At 43.8% G+C, this 23,199-nt stretch overlaps 1 protein-coding gene across 2 annotated transcripts in view; it reads left to right on the top strand.

The window, feature by feature from the left end:
- Positions 1-6,379: 6,379 nt before the first annotated feature.
- The window catches only part of MAP1B (microtubule associated protein 1B), a 96,769-nt gene continuing 79,949 nt past the window's right edge, over positions 6,380-23,199 (top strand). Inside the window, exons 1-3 of one of the 2 annotated variants that reach the window (XM_089908977.1) lie at positions 6,380-7,418; positions 7,605-8,159; positions 16,799-16,900. In XM_089908977.1, the coding sequence (XP_089765103.1) occupies positions 7,976-8,159; positions 16,799-16,900 (286 nt within the window). In that variant the 5' untranslated portion in view covers positions 6,380-7,418; positions 7,605-7,975. Of the gene's footprint in view, positions 7,419-7,455; positions 8,160-16,798; positions 16,901-23,199 lie in introns of those variants that run through there. The other variant, XM_089908978.1, reaches the window with a different exon arrangement.

The raw sequence follows: 23,199 nt of genomic DNA on the forward strand, positions 1-23,199 counted from the left end.
GCAGATTCTCCACACTTCTCACTGCCCGTTGGCTCTTTCTTCTGTCATGGTCCACTAGCGGCCAGCTTCTCACTCCCTGGTGTGGATGGAGAAACGGTGGTTCAAGGGCATTCAAGATGCCATCTCATTCCACACTGAATCTGTGCCACTTCACAGTTCTTTCAGAGACATTCTGTCCAGTGAACCTTCCTTTATTATCATCTAAAGAATGTTTAAGATGCCGTTTCTCCCCTTTCCCTGGTTTTCCATATCTGTACTTCTTCCCTTCTGGAAAGTAAGCTCTATGAGGGTAGGGACCAAGCTTGTTTTTCTCATCATTGCATCTTGAGGAAATACAATAGTATCTGGTACATGGTAGGTGGTTATTAAAGACATGCTGACTGAACAAATGTATGAGTGACTTAATAAAGGACTATCCCTTTGTGCACTGATATCACATCTTGGAAAACTTTCTTTTATTCTGCTTGTCTGTATATGATTTCCCTTTTTTTTTCCTATCACTTTTAAAAACTTCTCACACGTACACACAGAAGGAATCCATCTCTGAAGTAACTAATCCATAAGCAACTATGGAATTCTAAACAGAACCAAACTCTTTTCAGAAATGGCAAAACTTGAATACCATCTAATGGGAAATCGGATACTTGCTGACTATGGGATTCGAGATAGATGGCCCACAGTTTTCTAAAGGGCAACTTTGATTGTATCGCTATTTTAAATCCCAGTGGTTTTCAGATGTTTTTGCCCAGCTCCAACCTATTTAGAGGGTGAATACCTTGTACTCTGAATGTGCTCTATGAGAAGCACAAAGATGAGAGATGCTGCATCAGGCAGCTTCACAAACAGTCCCAATCCTTCATTCTCAGACCCATTCTCCCCATGACCCAGCCCACAATGGGTGGGACTGGGACATAGCCATCCAGGATGCCAGGCTACATGAGAGCTTCCCAGAAGGCATGACACAAAGAATTAGGTTCCCAAAGTGTTACCTGTGTTAACAAATTACCACAAGTTTAGTGGCTTAAAACAACACAGATGGATTCGTTTACAGTTTTAGGGGTCGGAAGCCCTAAAATCAAGGTGTCAAGCAGAGGTTCGTTTTGGAACTTCAAGGGGGGAATCCACTTGCATGTCTTTTCCAGCTTCTAGAGGCCACCCACGTTCCTTGGCCCGTGGCCTTCTTCCCCCATCTTCAAAACCAGCGGAGTACCTTCAAATCTCAATCCCTCTGTCTCTGTCTTTCTCAGCTCATCACATCTCTCTTCCATCATCACATCTCCTTCTCTAACTCAGAAACTCCTGTCTCCCTCTTATAAAGACCTTTGTGATTATACTGGGCCCACCCAAATAATTCAGGGTAATCTCCCCATCTCAAAATCCTGAGCTTAATTACATCTGCGAAGTCTTTTTTGCCAGGTAAAGTAACATATTCACCCATTCCAGGGATTAAGACATGAATGTTTTGTGGGGGGCATTATTCTGCCTATAACCCCACCCCCCTGCCTTCTTCCTAATAGCCTCACAAAGTGGCCTCAGGTCCTCTCCTCTCCTGAGGCTGAGCACACACTCACAGGCTGCTGGAGGCCTCCTGCCATTTCCTCCTTCTGCGTTTTCCTGGTCCTCCCATCCGGATGCCACCTACTTCTTTCTCCACGTTCCTTGGAGCAAGCCAGACCCTCTCGGGGCATTCCTTTCTGCTGCCTTCCACCACATGTGTGTGTGCATGTGTTACTTTCCTGACTCACCTGAGCCAAGAGCCAACTCTCTGTGCCCTGCTGGGGCCTAGAGCACTGCGGCGGATTACAGGTGCTCAGCTGTGGCTGCCAGTGCTCAGCAGAGGACACGTGAGCCACTTCTCCCTGGGCCTGGGGCCATCCGGAGGTTTCCCCAAGAGTCCCCAGACAGCACCCCTCACCCCAACCCCGGAGCACCTCTGCCCGCGAGGGATGGCTTCCCTGACTGTAAGCTGGTTGGATCTTGCTGTTTAGACTACAGTTGTGCCTGGGGCAGGGGCCGTTTGCCTGTGGCCCGGGAAGGGAGCTTGCATTTATGTCTGCAGCTTCCCACCAAGCCGGCTTGTTATTGCTTTGCTGTTTACTGTGGCCCTGGCAGTTTGTCTGCAGTGCCAGCCGAGGAGCTCCGTCTCCAAGCAGCCTTGGCTATTTCCACTATAATTCTCTTTCCCTCAGGATGCCATCCTCTACATGTGTTTGTATGACTCACTGGGCACCTGTACTTGGTAAGGGCCTGAGCTTAATGAGGAGCCTGGCCGAGAACTTCCCAGACCCGTTTCAGCCACTTCCTGGGCAGGTCTTACCTCAGCACAGGCAGAATCTTACCTCTAGCCATCAAGAAATGCAGAAGTAAGAACTGCTTTATTGCCAGACACTAGGTGAAGCTTGGGGCTGGAGTTGAAGTGGGTGAAAAGGCAGGGCAGGTGAGGGAGTAAAAACATGAAATCAAAGTTTCTGCTCTTACACATTCAAAATCGGCTGGGGAGAAAGATAGGTTACCAAGTCATTGCAAAATCTTCTCTCAGCAAAGTGCTGTGGAGCTGAGGCAAAATGAGTGGATTCATGTCTCCCAGTCTTCATCTGGATAAATCCAAATCATTAAGAATAAAGTCTTAAAAGTACTAGAAAACCCCTGGGTGAATTTTTCTTACATAATCTCAGAATGGCAAAGGCCTTTCTAAATATAACATAGGACTCATAAACAATAAATGAAAAAATAGTTAAATTTAACTACATAAAAAATATTCCCCATGGCAAAATCTACAATACATAGAGTCAAAAAAAAAGAAAAAGCCAAAATGAGAAAAAATATTTGTAAATCTTACTACAGAAAAAAAGCAAAGTTCCCTAATGTATAAAAAATAGACACGGATCAATAAGAAAAACACTAACCATCCAATAAAAAAATGGGCAAAGGATATAAGCAGACAGCTCACAGAAGATGAAATGCAGATCACCCTTAAAAGTATGAAAAGATGGTCCAGCTCACTTATAATAAGAGAAGAAATTTTAAATCCATTCATAAAAACTGAGAACAAAATATAACAAAGGAACCTATTTATGTATTGAGTTAGTGGCATAATATATAAAAAGGAATTAACTCAAGTGACTTTAAAACTGCATCCCTGTGGGATATATCTAATAACAAAGAAAATTGCAAAAAACAAAAAATCCTAAATTGCTTTCAGTAATCCTATTGATATCAGTAGCGTTTTTATTGCTATTCTGTTATTCTAAGAGGGTTGTATACGAATTGTAAAATAAAACAAAGAGAAAAATGACCATTTTGGTGTTTTTGGCAACTGGTTATTTTGGTTCTCTAGTGTGACACATTCTAAGGAAAAAAGTAATTGCAAAAATTTTAAACTGCTTTTAGTAATTGTTGGCAAAAACATTTTGACCTGAGACTCCTGTGAGTATAATTTTTTTTTTTTTTTGTGGTACGCGGGCCTCTCACTGCTGTGGCCTCTCCCGTTGTGGAGCACAGGCTCCAGACGCGCGGGTTCAGCGGCCATGGCTCACGGGCCCAGCCACCCCGCGGCATGTAGGATCTTCCCGGACTGGGGCACGAACCCGCGTCCCCTGCATCGGCAGGCGGACTCTCAACTACTGCGCCACCAGGGAAGCCCCTGTGAGTATAATTTGTATATATTTTCAGATAAAGAAAATGAGAAATTATATGTTCTTCTAATTCTTTCACCCTTGGTGACTTTGAGAACTGGAATTCTTGGCATAAGACAAAGGAAATACGTTGTAAAATTGAAGGGTAAGCAAAATCTCTGCAGTCCTGATCCTGAATTGGCAATTTCAGAATGAACTCTTGTTATCTTGAAAAAAAATTCACTTTCTATTTCTGTCCACTGAAAATATCTACAAACAATGACTAAGATAGTAGCAACAAGTCACTCCTAGTATTCAGACTATGGTCTCTAAATACAATTTCCCTCTTAAGGAACTAGGGTTCCTTAGAGAAATGGCTAATTCCATGTTCTGAGGCCAGGTATATTCAAGGTGAGCTGGGAATATCTTAGCATATCACTGCCCAAAGATTGAAAAATTAAAATATCAATATGAATAATGACTTAATTTATATTCTTAATGATACAAAAAATTATTAATCACCTTTGGAGGGATGTTATGGAATTCATTATTTTCAAAATTAGTAAATAAAGAGAATCATGTGTTTATCTTTCCCTTCCTGCATAAGTGCACCTCAGGCTAACCAAGTGACAGGGTGATATTTCTCCGAACAGAAGTCTCCCAGCTGTCAAATGAAGAAAGAATAATAAAATTAGAATATTATTATATTCCGACCTTTAATGAAATAAAGGATCTAGGTAATGATCATCAGTGACTGCCAAGGCCTCAGGACAAGGTCAGCCAGTTTTTATGTGCTTCCTGATGGAAGAACACAGTATCACCCAAGAAGTATAATTGCAAAAAAATATCAATCCTGAATGTGATCAAGCCTTTAGATTTAACTATCAATATACAGATAATTCAGGAGTTGGACGAACATGTTAAATAACACAACAGAGATGCAATCAGCAAAACTCAGACTGTGAAATTCTGTAGAACAGATGTTCCTACTATTCAACAAGAAGTTTCAAAGGAAAAAAAAAAGGGTAGGAACACATAAGGAGACATAAGGAGACATATCAATCAATCGAAATGTATGGATCTCATTTGGATCTTGATTTAAATAAGCAAACTGTAAAAATCATTTGATTGGGGATAATGGGTACATGGAGGTTTCTTATACTATTCTCTCTCCTTTTATATACGTTTGAAATTTTCCATAGTAAAATGTTTAACAATAGCAGGAACAACTCACCCTTACTGAGTGCTTATTACATATACGGCACTATTTTAAGCACTTTACGTATTTAAACTGTCCCCCGTCTGTGAAGTGGGCACTCACCTCTACCAAGCAAATGAGGAAACCAAGGCATAGGGTGGTTAAGCATCTTGCCCAAGGTCACACAGCTAATAAACCATGGTGCTGGGACTTGAAAGCAGGCAGTCTGACTCAAGAACCCAATTTCTAACCTGTACACTACTACCTCTCATGATGATGGTAGCTTGGACCAGGATGGGGACAGTGGAAAGAAGTAGAAGGATTGAAAAGATACTTAGGAGGTAAAATTGACCAGACTCCATGCTAAATTGTACATGGGGCTGAGAAGAAGGAGTCCAAGATGCCTGTGAGGTTTTTGCTTGATCACAGGATAGGTGGTGATACCGTTCACTGAAATAGGAAAAGTGAGAGAGGATCAGGTTTGGAGGCCAAAGACAATTTGGGTTTGGAGCATGTTGAGCCTGAGGGGCCTTTGGGACACCCAGGTAATGTCAAGTGGCAGCAGGTAACACAGGTACTCTTATATGTTCGTTTTCCCCTTCTTCCTTAGGACTGTATCTTTTTTTCCTGAGATGGGGATGGGAGCAACTAATTTTCTAGTTTGTAGTGTCACTTAATATTCAATTCTTGTTTCAGAGGTGTTGGTAGTTGTGCCCAACTTGATGTCACCTACACATTTTGTAAGGGTGCTTTTACTTCATTATCTGAGAAACTTGGTCAAAACAGGTCTATTCATCAATCATGTCTTGAGTGCTTACTATGTTCCGATCACTGTATTAGGCATTTACATTTATATCACTTACTCTTCTCTTATGTGGTTACTCACACAGTTGTAAATATACTCTGCCCAGTATATAGATGAAGAGACTGAAGATAAGAATAAGTCACTTTCCCAAAGCTACAAAGTTTTACAGTGGCAGTCAGCATCTCTGGTCTGTGTTCTTCCATTTTGTCTCTTTCTCAAAGTGTGGGTAATGACTTAGGTGGTTCATGGTCATGGCATTTAATTGCATGAACTCATACAGTAAAAAGGCTCTTCTGTTGTTTATTTTCATCCAACCTTCTGTTATGACAACGGAGAATGACTCTGGTGCCTAGTATGTCTTCAATACCTCTCTAACACTTGCTATCTCTGTGTTTAACTTAGGGTACACCTCAGGGTCAGAGTCTTCAGCAAATAACAGTGTATAGCAGGAATTTTATAATTTACTTATTTTCATTATGTTTATTCTTAAGGATACCTCCTAATTATAGTAATATTAGTGCTTCCATCCCTACAGCAATAAAGAATTTCATTTAAAATAAATTTAAGTAAAAGAAATAGAGCTAATGAAAACTATTACATAAACAGAAGTAATGGTGGCTCAGAGAAATGGAAGACAATCACTAGCTGACGTTAATTCCAAAGCCTGAAATTGGAACACAGTGCCCTCGCCATTTCTCCTCCCCCCATTATGGGCTTTGGTGCTGGCCTCATCTCTCTAACAGCAATTGAACGCCTTCTCTCGACCAAAATGTGATCTGTTACCATCTCACTTGGAAACTCTTTGTCACTGATCACTGGTGAGTGCAGCTCACCAGTGAGATTGTCACAGACCCCAAGTGCTGTGGGCCAGATGGTATCTTTAGTCCCCATTGATCAGACCGGCATTTAGGATGGGGCTAGGACCATGTCAGGGTTTCAGGAAGGAGCTAAGAGCAAAGAGTACATTACCAACAAGTCAGGGTGGTTAACAGCTAAGACCATGGGCTATTTTGGAAGTCTTAGTATATCCAGGTGATTTTTTAAAATATGCATTCTAGTATTAAAACTATATTGACTACTCTAGTTTCCATCCATTCCTCTTTCCTAAGCCTCTTATCCCCCAGTCTTTTATGATAGTACTGTGTTTGCACGTTTTGTTCCTTCTTCACCACCACCACCCCCTTCCTGGGACAGAAGCTATATTCAGTGTTTGTGAGAAATGGTTGTAGATGGGCTGCCTTTAAACAACATTTTTATGAGTTATTCTAAACATAGACAAAGACAATAAAAATTCCCAATGCTACATGTATTTTAAAAGACATCATTGTCACATGAAATAATTTTTCTTGTGTGTTCCCCAAGGAACTGAAAAGTATATTATAGTCACTATAATCCTGCTGGGTAGAGACAGTATCTTCTCTTTATTCTTTGTTATGCCTGATATCTGTTCAGCATATTATTAAGAAAAATCTGTATCTGGAATAATGCATTTGCATTCTTTTCATTTCCCACGAGCACCACAAAGCCAGTACTTTTTCATCAGTGGCTCCTGCAGAGTAAGGTCCAAAGCCTGAACAATGGTAAGCTTAGGTTTTGCATTTTTGATGTATTCTTTACAGTGGAGGTGGTGAATACTGGTAAATATGTCTTCCTGAATTCACATCAAAGAAGAGACAGGTTCCATCTTCCCGGGCGGGGTACCCTCTGCCCCAGGTCCGCTGTGCTAACACAGCTCCTGAGAACCTGGCTTCAACGCAGACAGGACACAAGGCAGAGACCTGACTTGTGCACCTCGGACAAGGTAAAATATCCCGACTCTGAAAACGGAAACACATCCCATTCTCCTGCACCAGCGGGGTGAGGGTTTGCAGCGGGCGGTGGGTGTGGTGTGGGGTGTAGGTTGGGAGTGTTTCCCCCCCTTAGAGTCCTCCTGCCACTTGACTCGCGGCCCTGCCCTGACCATTGTCCGCACATCTCGTCCCTCCAGCTTCCGGGCCGCGGGCGAGATGATTTGCTGCAGATGACATCAGCTCTGGGCCAACGGCTGGAAGAGCGGAGGCAGCCACCCCGTGAGGATGTGCCGGGTGGTCCTTGCCTCCTCCTCTTCCTCCTCCTCCCCGGTTCCCTGCCTAGTCTCCGTATAAGAGGCGCCGCCTCCCCGCCCTCTCTCACTCCCCACTCCTCTCCGCCGCGCGCTCTAGGAGAGGGCGGAGGGGGAGGTGGCGCGCAGCGCCAGGAGGAGGGGAGACGCAGGGGGCGGAGCGGAGACTGCACCTTCGGAGATAATCCTTTCTCCTGCCGCAGAGGAGAAGAGCGGCCGGAGCGCGGCACTTCGCCGAGGCATAGCAAGCTGGCAGGATGGCGACCGTGGTGGTGGAAGCCACCGAGCCTGAGCCGTCCGGCAGCATCGCCAGCCCGGCGGCGACCACCTCGCCCAGCCTGTCGCATCGCTTCCTCGACAGCAAGTTCTACCTGCTGGTGGTCGTGGGCGAGATTGTGACCGAGGAGCACCTGCGACGCGCCATCGGCAACATCGAACTCGGTAAGAGGCCCTGCGCCCCGAGCGGACGCGTCTGGGGAGACGCGCAAACGCGACCCCACCCAGGGCGCGACGGCCACCTTTCTCCTCCGGCACACCCCGCGCCCATGTCCTTCCCCGCTACTTCCCGCACTCGGTCCAGACTCTTTTTTTCTGGGCTCATTTCGGAGAATAATTCGAATTATCAGATTTGAGACGCAGTGGGAGAGCCTCTCCTAATCTTCACGGATCCGTTACCAGGCTGGGTCGGCAGATCCCAGCTGGCTACCGCCTCTCCCGCTAAATGAGATGCAGGTGTCAAAGGGGCAGAGGCCACAATAAAGCCGCAACCGCAGGAAACCAAAGGTGTGTGGGGGGGGCGCTGATGCGGCCACTCCTTTCAGCCCTCCTCTCACCCCCGCAAAATGCTGGGATTGCCCCTCGCCGGCAGACCCCAGGCTGAAGTACCATGTGCCAGGGCTCTCGTGGGAATCATTCCCACCACAAACACCTCAGCCCCCGAAAAGTGCCTTTGCTGGCTTAAAACCTCCCCATCTTTTCTTTCCTTGGAATGACTAGGCTAGTCCTAGGGCCACGCCCGCTCCCCCCCACCCCCAGGGATGCGGAGATGGAGAACCGCCTGCGCCTCCTTCCCAGGAGGCGCCTGCCTCGCTACCGCCCCTGGGGCCTTGGTTGCAGCTTTTAGCAAGGACAATGGGACCCCCAAGTTGTGGGGTGGGGCTTCTTTGAAAAGTCTCGGCCTCGGGAGTGATGGCTTAGGGAGGGGGACGGCGGGAGGCCCGCGGGTAGGGCCGGCGCCTCGCCCGGTGCGCGCACTACTGGCGCGCCCTGCAGAGGCCGAATAGCGGTTTGCCTGGAACCCTGGGCGGGGCCGTGCGGGTCCGGCGGGCGCAGCCTCGGGCGAGCGGACCGACCCGCCCCGCAGCCCCACCCGGGCTGCCGCAGTGCCCCCGCCCGCCGCACCTGCCCCCCGCACTGCGGCGCCCCCAGTGGGCGCGGCTGGCCGGGAGTGCGCTCCGCCAGGGCTTGGGGGTGCTACCTGCCCCCACCTCTCCCCTGCCCGGCTTTGTTGCGCTCGAAGTCCCCGGGTAGGCAGTCTGTCCTCTGCCTTTCCCTTTACCCTCGGCGTCCCAGACCTCCCCTCTCCCTGACAGAGGTCGCTACTCCCTCCCCAGGCCCAGCCAGCGATCTATTCTCTCGGGGTGGTGCTGAAGCGGTTCTGCCCGGAGACACCGGCTGGTGGGCGTGGTGCAGTCCGCACTGCGGTCTCTACGGCAGCCCGAGGCGGACAAAGGGCGTTCACGCAGCACTCGTTCCCCGCGCCCGCCCCCACCCCATAAATTTAAGAAGAGAGAAAAACCTTGTTTTAGATTAAAAAAAAAATAATAAACGCTAGTAGTCTGCCTTTGCATTTGGAAACGGTCGCGTGTCCCCAGAACAAAAGGCTGCAGGGTGGGGGCTGGAGTTGCAGACCTGGTTCTTTTGTTTAACTTTAAAAGCACTGATGTTCCCTTTCAGATTAAAAAATAAAAAAGAAAGAAAAAAGAAAAAGTGAGCAACAAGCAGTCTTGTTATTTTCTTCGGAAAACAATATTTAAGAATAGGATATGTCAATAGTGAAATGCCTCATTTGAGCATCTCAAAAACGCTTCATTTTCAAACTACAGCCCTTTAATCTGATCTGTACTAATTTAGTTTATTTGCACATTTTCTCCTTGGAAGATTTCACACGTACTGATTTTGGGTGTGGCTACTGTATGAATCAATGACTTTGTATTTTTAAAAAAAGTATTATTTGTCAGCACCTTTGCTGGGAAGCAATAATACATCAGGAAGTGTTTTTCTATCTATAAAAGGTTCATAACCACCCGATGCAGTGCGAGGAGAGGGACCACCATCCCCATTTTGGAGATGGGGGGCCCAGAGAGGCAGGAAGGATAAAGGGACCAGCTCAAGGTGACACCATTCATAAGTGACAGAGGTGCCAGCACTGCAGCATCACTGGTTTTCTGGCCCTGTCATGATGTTAGTGCAGGACAAGCTAACATCAGGGAGATCAAACAGCAATTTTCAGAGCTTGCCTTTATACAAAGGCAATAGTCATCCACTTGTGGGCAGCGCCCCATGCAGGGAGGTGGTTCAGCAATCACCTTCCATGTAGTTATATTCCTGCTTTGTTACTCTGCTGATATCCTTTTAGTGCCCCATTTCTCAGGGGGTTTATTCAGGCTGCTTCTGTTTGAGGATAAACTAGAGGCATTCAGGTATCGCTGTGAAGTGCTCTCTACTGTGTTTTACACTGCTAGCACTTAGTGATAATATTCAGATTTGTCTTCCTGTCTTTTAAAAAAATTTTTTTATTGGTGTATTATATAAAGAGGAAAAGGCACAAATCATAAATGAGGAGCTTGGTGAATTTTCACAAAACGACATACCTGTATGATCCTGATCAAGAAGCAGACATTACTGGAATCCCAGAAGCCCCCTCAGGTTTCCTTTTCAGTCAGCATGCCTTTCTGATTTTTTTTTTTTTTTTCCTTTTTTGCGGTACGCGGGCCTCTCACTGTTGTGGCCTCTCCCGTTGCGGAGCACAGGCTCAGCGGCCATGGCTCACATGGCATGTGGGATCTTCCCAAACCGGGGCACGAACCCGTGTCTCCTGTATCGGCAGGCGGACTCTCAACCACTGCGCCACCAGGGAAGCCCGTCTTCCTGATTTTGAATTCCCTGATTCAGTCAGGTTTTTGCAGGTACCTCTGAAATGGCAGTATTGATCCCATTAAGAATCAACCAAGTGAGTGAGCAGAGCCATTTCCTAACGCACAGTAACAGATGCTGCTTTTCCTCTGGAGATCACTCTCTTGGGTCCTGGGGTCTCGGATGCAGATCAAGCTGCAGGGCCTTCCAGTGCTAAGTGAAAATACTGCTCCCGTAGCTTTTCCGACAGTCTAAGATGACTTAGCAACAGGGCAGGCTGGCTGTTTCCCTGTGCCGGATTCGCTGCCGCCTCAGCTTTCAGGTCCCAGCTGGACCTCCTCCAGAGGTCACTCTGATACCACGGCTGTAGTTGCTGGTGCCCATGGACCCCGTTGTGTGAAGCAAGATGGAGATGCTCCAGGGTGTTCAGCTCTGATTGTGCGCTGCAGGCTGGGAAAGCCGTTCATCTTCTGTTCCTCTTGCTTCCCATTTCCCCTCTTGCCTTAACAAAGGCTCTGTGGGTTTGGAGACCCTGGTGACTTGGATTTCTGCCATTTGATGACTTAGGCCTCTTTGGGAAGTCCAGCAAATAGGTCTATAGGAAGATGGTGGTAATGCAGTAAATCAACAGGCCTGGAACACCCCAGCATGGATGCTTAGTAAATTCTTCATGAAACCAGGTGTTACTGAACCAAACTCAGGTCTGCTCACCCTTGCACAGTAAAGCCAATCTACTGACACCAGGTTGTGGTGAAGGAAAGTGCAGCTTTATTGTAAGGTGCCAATACAAGGAGAATGGGTAGTTTGTGCTCAAAACCCTGAACTCCCCGAAGGGTTTCAGCGAAGCATTTTTAAAGGCAAGGTGAGGGAGGGCGTCCCAGGGTTTGTGATTAGCTCGTGCACAATTCTCTGGTTGATTGATGATGAGGTAACAAGGCGGTAATGGGCACTATGTGCTCATGGTCATCAAGTAGTTAATTCCTTCCATTTGGTGGTGGTTTTAGCATCTGAAAAACAAGTCAGGAAGTAATGCATCAGACACTAATATCTAGGTACTTCAGAGAGGAGCTAAAGCAGAGGATATAGGGGAGGGGTCTGTCCCAGGAAGGCCCCATAGGGTCCTGCTTGGTTACACAAGGAAGAGAGACCATCATTCATTTCTTCAGCTGTATTCAAAATGCATAATGGAGGGTCTGGTCATTTCTTCTCAAATTTGAAACAATAGACTTTCCTCAGACTGGTCTAGCTTTAGTTAGTTAGTTATGCAGGACTCAATGCCAAACCATTGTTGCTCCACCAACTGCTCTTCGGCACCTCGGTTGCCCCCTTCCTAATTAGTCCCCAAGAAGGACTTAACAGTCATCCCTATTTTTAGCAGAGCCTCCACTCCTCCTGTTTATTTTAGGACATGGACTACATATATCCATGCCTTGCAAAACTAATTCTATAGCCTTGTGAAAAGTTTTCTTTGCTTTATTTTTTTAAAAGAAACTAAAACATATAAAGAATACTAAGTGTCCGTTTAATGTTTTCAATTACTGTTAAAGAGTTTAACTTTCCTCTAGTTAATATTGGGAATCAGCGGGATTTGTTCATAATAAGATAGATGTGTGTAACATCTAATGTCCTGGATTTTTAGATGTAAGTTTCGCTAACTACAGTGTTTCTGATGTCATTTATTGAATGTTTTTAGTCTAAGATGGTTAAGAGAATTAAGAACCCAGGAAAGATTTGGGGTTTCATTTCCATTTTGTTTCAACAGAAAAACAACATGGTGGGAATTAAAAGAAATGTTGGGGACTGTTAAATTGATTATATTCATCTTCATACGTTTCAAAGTCAAAAGGCAGATGCCTTTCTGCTTGCACTGCTTAATTGGTATTACCTACTAAGGGTTCTTTGATCCATGCTGAAATATAAGCCAGACACTAAACTTAAGGTCATTAAATTGATGAGCCATTATTAACCTTCTCTAAAGGCTTACTTTTTAAATAAGTTCTAACTTTTAGGCCAATAAATAAATTATTATAAATCACTTCTTTTGCTTGCTTCTAATGTGAAGTGCTAGCCAAGACCTAAATTATTTATCATCAATGCTTTGAAATGATGAACTCTGTAAGATACTGTCTGCATTACACATAACATATAAATTATGAACGTCAAACTGTTGGCTTAAAACAAAAGGAAAAAAGCAAATTGAAGGTTAGGTCAAGGGAAAAAATAGGAAAACTTTTCTCTAGGAAAGAAAACCTTATGGAATTTAGCATTTCCTTTGTTTTAATTGTTTCTTTATGATTCAAATCTGACTTCAGATCACGTTTTAGCATAGTTTTTAAAATAGAATCTTATGGTTATAGTTTAGTAATAATTTAGGAACTTGGGCAAAAAATATTCAAAGTCTGTTTCTGAGAGGGAGCAACTAAAGCTCATGGAAGAAAACCAACTTGCTCAAATAGCAGTCAGATAGAATCCGTGTACATTTCAGCACACAATGCATGGTCATTTCTTTCTGCTTTCTTCAATCTATTGTTTATTTCAGGATATAGATTTTCGCCTTTAAATGAGAGGTGTTTTTAAAAAATTGTTGGTTTTATTAAATAATCCTGCAAAATGCTTGCATGATCAGTAAACTTGGCAAGATCTAACCTATGTAAAATAAGGCGACCTGGTTCTTCCTTATTGTTCACCCTGACTTGTCCTGTGATACCCACCCCCCAACAACACACACACACGCGTGCACACACACACACACACACACACACCCTTTTCTTTTCTCCTTTTTTCATCTGTCAACTTTATGTGCACTTTAGCCTCCCCTTTGTGCACTGCCACTCCTGGAATCAGAGAACTGAGATGGAAATCCATGATCCTTTGTTCCCGCCTGGTCATCAGGCTATACACAGACAGTGATGGTACTTGCTTCCAGGGCTGGAAGACAGTGCCAGGTTAGGTAGGGGTGTTCTCAGGATGCCTAGCCATAGGCCAGCTGCCCATGGGTGACAGATGTTCTCTGGGCCCAGTTTAAAAAGTGGAGGTTGATCTCTTCCAACTGGTGGGGTTGTTTTGTCCCCACCTGGGTAAGCCTGTAAGGGCACAGTCATGATAGAGTTTGCTGGAGAAGCAGAGGCCCAGGGAAGAGCTTGACCCGGCGTGGACTGGGGGATAGTCAGAAAAAGAGCCAGGAAATTCCATGGCTTTTGTACTCCCACTGGAAACCAGGATGACCTGCTTCTGAAAGCCTCTTCAGACCTTCTTTACCAGCACCCCACTATCCCCTCCAGCCATGAACTCAGGGAGAGGACTATGTGAGAAGAGCCAAAGAAGACATTTTTTTGTCCCATGAGCTTTAGAGGGGCCACTGCTGGCTTCCTCTTAGGCACAAAGGAGCGATATATAAACTGACTAAATGCAATATGAATCTTCATTGAGAAGTAGTATTTCCCTTTACTAACATTATCCAGTAGAAGGTACAAGGTAATTACACAGTATTTTCTTTCTAAAATTGGTATAGAAAGTGGCTTGGTTCCAAAATTTTCCTTTCCAACTAAAATTACTAGTAAATCCATTGTAACCTTTATTTTATAAGTGGTAGTAGTGATGATGCATCATTAAGATGTAATTTGGCTGGAAATTGCTCCCTTGAAAAGAGAATCCTGAATTTTTAATTTCACTGGGAGTATAAGTTACATTATCAGCTGTTTGCTAATGTAACTTAAAAATTACTAAATGGTTTTTCTACTGTTTCATACTTTTTCCATTGCTAAATTACAAATCATAGAACCAGGAGTTTATAAAATAAAAAGCAAATGTTTAACTGCATGTGTCATGACATTGAAGTTAATTGAAGCCAAGGGAAAAATGGCAAACAACAATCTAAGAACAAGTCTATGTATAACTCTAGATGAAGCCATTCAAATAATGTAGCAATTTAGACATTTCTTAGAACAAAGGCAGAAAAATTATACGAATTTAATTTTAATACATATGTTCATTATTAACTTTATTGACCCTACTTGACAAGCCTGAAGACAAAGTGGAGCTCAGACCTGGAGCACAGATAATCCAGTCACGAATTTCCAATTAAGCAGCTCAGACAGGAGCTCGATGATTTTCCATGCTAGCCGAATACATAGTATATATACGTGGAAGTAAAATATTCTAATGAATTCAGGCCTCTCAACCTGTCAAGCTTTCTGTGAAACAAACAAACAAAAACCCATTTATCATTTCTGCACGGAAAAAGATCTGCAAAATCACAACATGCCTTTCTTGTTAAAATTTAAATACTCCATTAGCACAAACGCAAACTGAGGCTGTTAATGTTTCCAGGGAGACCCATAAACTTCTCCCTTGTAATTTAGCCTCTCTTGAGGAATGTTAACTCTTGCACACCTGAATTCTTCCCAAAGATTGTATGAGAAATTTCTGCCTCTGTGTAGTAGATGTATACATCTATTTGAAAATATCTCTCACATTCGTAAAGGTGTTTGGTGTGTCATCTGAAGATATTTTAGATGTGTGGTCAACTCAGTTTCCAGAATGCTTTGTGTGTGTGTGTGTGTGTGTGTGTGTGTATCTACCTTCATTCTTTGCAAGACAGGAAAACTGAACAAGATTTAAATGGGGGTAAATGCACGTATGCCTTAAGGATTTGAGAGGTGCGTTTAAATAACACACTGCCATTTATGCTTCCAAGTCTGTATGCATGACTAATGACCAGCAAAAATGATTAAATGACCAAGTGTTTATTTAGAGATAGTTCACCTGTGTGGTACCCCTAGACGTTCAAGTCCCTGCCTTTAGTAGATAGGCAATAATGATAGTTGTTCCAGAGGTTTGTTTCCGGCAATTGAGGATGCTCCATGCAGGGGTACAATCTAGGATACTACCTACATAATGGCTCTACCATGAGCCGTCTATTTGGGAAGATATAAAAATACATGAAAAACAAACACACACTCCCAGTTCTGTGGTTCCCCAATTTTGCCTGGCCTGCTCCCCGGGACTCCCACCTCTGCTGTACCCTTTAGCCATCTCTTGGAAGGTCAGGAGAGAGGAAGTGGGAAGAGATGAGGGAGGTAGGGCGTCAGCACTCCTTACCCTCGTATTCCCCTCACCCCAGCTTCCAGTCTTGTGAACGGAAGCCTCAACTTTTGTGGGAATAGACAGTTCATGGCCCTCAACTCTGTAGAAGTTTTATACAGTATAAAAAGTTGCCACATTTCTTTGCCTCTGGATAAGAAAATTCAGGACAACTAACAATTGTGAATGAAAGAGCTGTCTGCCAAGCTAGTCAGGTAAATGCCTGGGAGGACAGAGAGGCCACGTCTTTTAAGATTGAGATCCAGCTTTCTTAGCAAAGATCACACAAATTTTGATTGATATCTAGGGGTTGAGAAATCAAGGTCAAAAGTGGGAGGGGTAAAGAAAAGTTACCAGATACACAAAATGCATATGCACACTGCAAAAACCTTTAAAAACAGAGCCCTGGACTTGAATGCCAGCCTCCATATCTCTGCTTCCCCACCCTCATTCTACATTTTCTAGCCACGTACAAACGGACCATGGGAAAGCTAGCAATTGTCTGGTAGCCCCCTAACTGCTACAGGCTCACCATCTTCCTGTCCTTTCTACTCCCACCCTGGAGTAAAGCCTGTCATTTTCCTAATAACTGTTTTCCTTTACTCTTCCAGAAGAGCTGCATTTACATTTTATGAGGGGCAGGAGTTCAGTCCACACTGCTAGTTATCCTTCCCCTGTGGCCTGGTGGAGAGACTTCCCCGGCCCTCCCATTTTGTGGGCATCCACTGCTGGTCACCACGCTCTTCAGGAAAGGAGTTTCCACATCCTTCCTTAAAGCTTGAGAAATGCTACCGTGATGTTTTCCAAACCACTTCGAAATGAGTAACTGGAGATCTGTCATCTGTCTTCCTTTCCTTCCTTAGGAATCCGATCATGGGACACAAACCTGATTGAATGCAACCTGGATCAAGAACTGAAACTTTTTGTATCCCGACACTCTGCAAGATTCTCTCCTGAAGTTCCAGGTGAGGCTTAGTTAAGTATTAGTCAACGTAGAATTTGAAAGGATGAGAAACAGGCCATTGGCTGGAAAGCTTTGCCTGGGGCATGGAAAAGATTTCCTCTTATTGCTAAAGGATTCTTTGTGTTTGTTATTATCAACTAGGTTAGCAAGAAGCCATATTTTAGGAAGGTCAGCTAACTCTTAAGTTGTCACTGTGTGGGTTTCCATTTTGTGGAGTCTTAAAAGTTTTTAAGTTCTAGGGTAAATTTAAAAAATTTTTTTCATATTTATCTCACTGTACTCTGAGCTTAAGGGTTTGTAAACTATTTAAATGTTAATTTTACTCACATGAAGTTATGAATACAAATTGGATGCTCCCAGAATTTCATAACTGCCCTTCCCTCTCAAGAAAATGAAGTATCTGCTTTACTGCATTTTCTATCTGAATGAAATATACATTTTCATTTTCGTCATTGCATTATCACTTACTTTTCTTAGTGTGGGTAAAAGAGTCTGAAATTCCAAACTACTGTTAAAATAGCCTTTCTTTCAGAGATGAAAAAGAATACTACAGAATAATTAAAGGTAAGGACACAAACATTTGTCATTTATGAAGATGCTGCCGCTAAGTAGCCACTTCACTGGGGATGTAGTCTACCTGTGCCTCTAGGCCTGGGGATGTAGGCAGACTCACCCACCTTGTCCTCCTCATGTGAGCTGTGACCCATACTTCTCCCACTTAGTCACATTTGAGGATTATGAACAGAGTTACTTGCCCATAAAGACTCTAAACCTGGGGTGTGTTTTTCAATAGCTCTGCCATTGATCTATCACATACTGTTTTGCATTTTATTTCTTAAATACCACCTAAATTTTATGTAAAAGAGAGAACACCCTTTTCTGTGTACATGATTTTGTTGTATGATTGCAAATTTTGTTGGCGTTGATAAAAAACCAGCAAGGAGGTTCAGCCTTTTATTTTTAATCTTTTTTTTTTTTTTGCGGTATGCGGGCCTCTCACTGTTGTGGCCTCTCCCGTCGCGGAGCAACGGGCTCTGGACGCGCAGGCTCAGCGGCCATGGCTCACGGGCCCAGCCGCTCCGCGGCATGTGGGATCTTCCCGGACCGGGGCACGAACCCGTGTCCCCTACATCGCAGGTGGACTCTCAACCACTGCACCACCAGGGAAGCCCGGTTCAGCCTTTTTGACTGATTACATCGTTGTACATACTTGTACATAGCCTTGTACACACTGAGATTGGAAATCACCTACAGACTGTCAGTGCCTTCATGCATCACACTTGGCTACAGCAGTATGCCTATGAGACTGGGATAGTGCTTCTCTTTGAGTTTGCTATTAGAGTAAAATCCCTTACTTTTCAGTTACTCAACTTCTCTTTGAGTTTGCTGTTAGAGTAAAATCCCTTACTTTTCAGTTATCAAATGAATTGTAGCTTTCAAGCATGGAGTTGAGTAAATGTGTTAAGAAAAACTTAGCAAGAACTGGTTCATTAAAAGTTAAACTTGCTGTAAAGCCATGTGAAAATCAGCTCTGTAACTTTGCGTCGAGCAAAAAGAATGATCCAGAGACTATCAGACAGCGCGTGATTTGCTGAAGTAAAGGTACAGTATATGGTCGTTTCTCTCGTTGTTATGTTGCATTTTTATGTCTTGCACATTTCTGTGACTTTTGAATTCATCTCACGAAAAGAAAAATAAGGGAAGTACCCTTTTCCAACAAGTATGTTTCAAAATGTAAAATTCAAGCTTTTATCCTTTCTCTGTAGGTTGTTCTGGCTTTCTTGCTATGACTTTTTTTTTTTTTTTGGTAAATGAATCCTGTGATTTGCATTGTGTTCCTTCATACTTGTATTTGACTTTATAGAATGAGAGTATATTGTGAAATGAAAGGCTGCAAGAATTGCTAAAGAATTAACCATTTTTGAACCAGGGACCTAGTATGACTCTTGTGGACTAAGGAAGGTCAGGTCCCCCCACAAACCACTACCATGGGCTCATGTAGCCCATTCTCCCTTCTTTTCCTGCTGTCACCCACAGTAAAGGTTGGTTACCGACCTAGTTGTAGCAGTGCTGTGCTAGGCTCTGTGTCTAGAGATTGGCGCCTGGACACACAGCACCCTCCCATTCTTGCCAGGTCCAGGAAGAGGTTATGAGCTTCCTTCCCCAGCCTAAGAGTGCAGCCGTGCAGGGCTGGGCCTGTGCTCTGAGAACCGAGCATCCAGAATACAGCCATGGGGGTGAGGCCCTGTGTGGGAAGCATTCAGAGCGGGGTGAAGGTTTCTAACCAAGACTACAGCAGAGGATAAAAGCACACATCAGATTCGGTTCAGGTAGGTAAGTGTGTTTTAGAGAGAAGAGATGTTACGTTAGAGGATGAGGTCGCCAGATTGGGGTAAGCAGAGATCGTAGGGTGATCGCTGGATTGGACCCAAAGAAGCCTTTAGCTTTTCCTGGATGAACTGAAGGGTTTTACGGGAAAATGTGAGATCTGTTTTTTAAGTGGCTCCAAATCTAGTGTGTCTTCCCCACGCACTGATAGTCTGTAGAAGCTAATGCATGCACCTCAGGCCCCTAAAATGTAGTCAGCTGAACCTCTGCATTTAGAGTTCCAAGAGTCTGAGTTAACTTAGAGGCAAGGAACGAGATGAAGGTTGAATCCTCTAAAAAAATAAAGCTGTTCCTTCAGCCAATTAAAAAATACCTAAATAGCACCTACAGTGTGCCAGGCCCTGTGGGGTGGGGAAGGTGAACACACAGTGATGAACAAAAAAAACACAGTCACTGCTTTGCTTACTCTTGTCTTCTTGTGAGAAGAGTAGGCATTTAACAGTCATATACAGACTAGCATCAACTCTAGCACCCTGCATCAAATCCAGACAGTTTTTTTGTTTTGCTTAGGCTGGCAGAGTCTTAATAAAATATTCATTGCCCTCCCTGATGGCACAAGTATAGGGGCACTCAGAATCTGTAGAGATTTGGTCCAGGACTCCTGTGGGTACCAAATCTGATGAATTCTCAAGTCCCTTATATGAAATGGCATGATGTTTACGTATAACCTACGCACATCCTCTCATATACTTTAAATCATCTCTAGATTACTTATAATACAATGTATAATACCTAAAAGCCATGTAGATAGTTGCCAGCCTGTGGCAAATTCAAGTTTTGCTTCTTGGAACTTTCTGGAATTAAAAGTATTTTCAACCCTTGGTTGGTTGAACCTGTAGATGTGGGACCCGCAGATATGGAGGGCCAACTGTAGGTGAGGAGCTAGGGTTGCCCATATATCTGTTTTGCATTCATGCTACTATACCCCTGTTGCTATTTTTAAGAATTGGAAAGTCCTTATAAAAGACTGGTGATAGCCTCAAATGCAGCTAATAGCTCATGCGAACAGCGCAACCAGATTTGTCAGATTTGTTCCCTTGTACTAGTTTACATCTTGTACTAGTTTTTAAACATGGTTTTGAGATTCAGTTGGCCTGTTTCTTCAGGATTGCAGGTCTGATTGAATGGCTTAGTCATCTTGAACAAATATCCTTTGAGCAGGAAGCTGGACTATGTTGCTTTCTCTGCAGAGGTGGAGGTCATCTACTATGAATAATGAGGTGATGGGTCCCCCAGTTCCCCAGAATGTGAGCTCTGGGATCACCAAGTGCCGTCCAAGTCTGGCATGCTCGAATTCTTGGAATAGTCAGTCATCTAGGCTCATCTTACTCGCTCAAACCTGTTGCAGCGTTGACTTCCTCAATATCCTTCAGCAGATGTCTCTGTTCCCAGGGCAGGTCTCTACTGAGTAGCCCTGGTGTAACACCACTCCTGGCCACATCTAAGCAGGGTTCAAGTGAGACCAGTTATCTTGAGAGAAAAGGTTATGTATTCTTTCATGAACACCCCCCAGTCTTTTCACTCAAGTCAAAGTTCAACAGTTGAGTCTTTTCAAAATAGAGGAATAGTCATATATTTCCTTATATGTACCAATTCAAATCCTATTGTAAATTTTTGTTTATATATTACAGTATGTTTTTTGTACCTTAATTGTGTTGGATGAGAATCATTTTGATAAACCTTACCATGAGAGTAGAGCTAGGTTTACCATGCTGAATGGAATTTATTTCACTCTCCATTCCTGTTTGCTCCTTTCCCTAACTTAACTTTAGATCTGTCTGCCCCTAACAATAGAGAGGACTATATCCTAGGGTTATAGAAAGTGTCCCATGATTGCCTGTGTTAGACAAACATCGTTTCAAAACAACAAACAAATACAGAGCATTCCTAGGACAAGGGACACCAGAATGAAAATTAATTTCAGTCCTTTTTCCATCATTTTGCTACTTCTGCCTAGAAAAATAATTCACCATTTTTGTTAACCCAGATCCTCACCAGCAACAGAGCATGATGCAGATTCCGGATCCTGGCTCTAAAAGTTCTTTGCTGTGGGATCTCTGACAAGTTACCTAAGCATTCTAAACCTCAGTTTTGTTGTTTGGAAAACAGAGATGATCACTTCTACCTCATGCAGTTTTCATGAGGATCAAGTGAATTAATTTGTATAAACATCTTGAAACAGTGCTTATCACATGGGAAAACAATAAACATAAGCTGGTATTAAAATTGTGGCCCTTGTTGAAACTCTATCAGATTTGTATATTTGGTGATTATTATTATCTAGGGGAAAGAGTGGCTTTAGATATTGGCTGGCTTCCTTTTTGTAATTAAAAAATTTGTATGAAAGGTGTTTCTCGGAGAAGCAGTTGCCATCGACATTATCAGAAGGCACATAGTTGCTGGTTAAGTGCAGGAGACAGCAACATTCTTTGGCTGAGTTTAGGAAGGTCCTTTGGGTGTGAGAGCGAAAGGGAGGTGATGCATTAAGGTGCTGCCATAGCAGGACCGTAGGGCAGGGTTGAAGACCCTGTGCAAAGTGGTCCTGTTGCTGCCCCTCTGAGGATGCTGAGGTGGGTGAGGTTGCTAGCCTGCTCTTTCGCTGTGATGATCTGTCCACGGGCGATGTCTTCTGATCCCTCCTACCCCTCGGTTCTCTCTTCTTTTCTCTCCAACCAACAGGTGACTATAGACTTTTCCAGTTTTAAGAAACTGAGATTTCTTATGGCTTATTTTCTTAGTCAACTGAATAAATAGTAGTAAGACTTTGGTACATTTACATTTTGTCACTCGTTTTATAACTCCTAGATCGCATTCACAAAAAAGCTTCATGTGGTGTGATTGACTTTGTAATGCATATATGGGTGGTTCTGTTTAAGAATCCATGCCTTTTCTCTGGAAGGTAAATAAACCACAGATTTGTGCTGAGTGACTGCTCAAAATATCTTGCCTCAAGATTGGTTTTTGACAGAGAATTAAAATCAAGCCCTTTGAATTTAAGTCATGAGAATCCCTTTCACGTTGAAGAGTCAAGGATTTACAACATTTGCTAGTAGAATGATAAGAAAATACTAAAATGCTCTTAGAAAAGGTCTAACTATGTTTGTACTCATCTTCTTTCTCTGTCTAGACTTGTATGTTTAGTCTGTCGTTGTACAGAATTATAGCCTAATTGTATGTGCCTAGAATACATCAACCCCTCTATAACAGCCAGTAATTAATGTGTTTTCAGCCCTGCTCCCAACCTTTAAAAGATAAAGCACACAAATACACGTTCACTTGCATTCGAGAGGCTGACTCGACCCTCAGGGATCCTGTGATTTCCGAGGGAAAGCAGATGCGTTATCCTCCTGTTCTCTCTCTCACGTGCACACGCACAGGTACAGGCACTTGCTCACATGCCCAGCGGGCTCATCTTTTCTCACTGCATCATCATATGAGGTTATGGCAGGAATCCTGGTCTTAGAAGAAAATGGCAAATAAAGAGCCTTAGTTTTGTTGAAGTAACCAGACCTCTGCTTAACATCCATTGAGGTCAATGCCGCCCGCCTGGGAAGGGGACTCCCATTTTAATGCAAATCACTCGCCTTTCTCCACTCGCCCCCTGCCCTCAGCCTTCCCGGCCCCTCCAGCTTCATGCTCCACCCAAGTGCTCCCATTCACACGCTGCCCCAAACTGCCTGCTTGCCCCCCGACCCCCCGCCCCGTCCGCATTCCTTTGAAACAGTGAGAGGGCCAGACTTTCCAAGGAGAAGATCCAGAATTTGGTAGTGTATATGCAATACAGGCGTTAATTCCTGTGAGGTTTGCAGTTTGCTCAGCTTTGAAATTTGGCGATCCTTTATATCCATAGATCCTTACAGCGCATGTGATTTTATTTTTCTTTTTCTGGTGCAAGTGTGGCCAGAGGAATAA

The sequence above is a fragment of the Delphinapterus leucas genome, chromosome 3 (assembly GCF_059928025.1).
Source record: "Delphinapterus leucas isolate spDelLeu-1000000601 "Yukka" chromosome 3, BTC_Dleu_Yukka2, whole genome shotgun sequence".
NCBI lineage: Eukaryota > Metazoa > Chordata > Mammalia > Artiodactyla > Monodontidae > Delphinapterus > Delphinapterus leucas.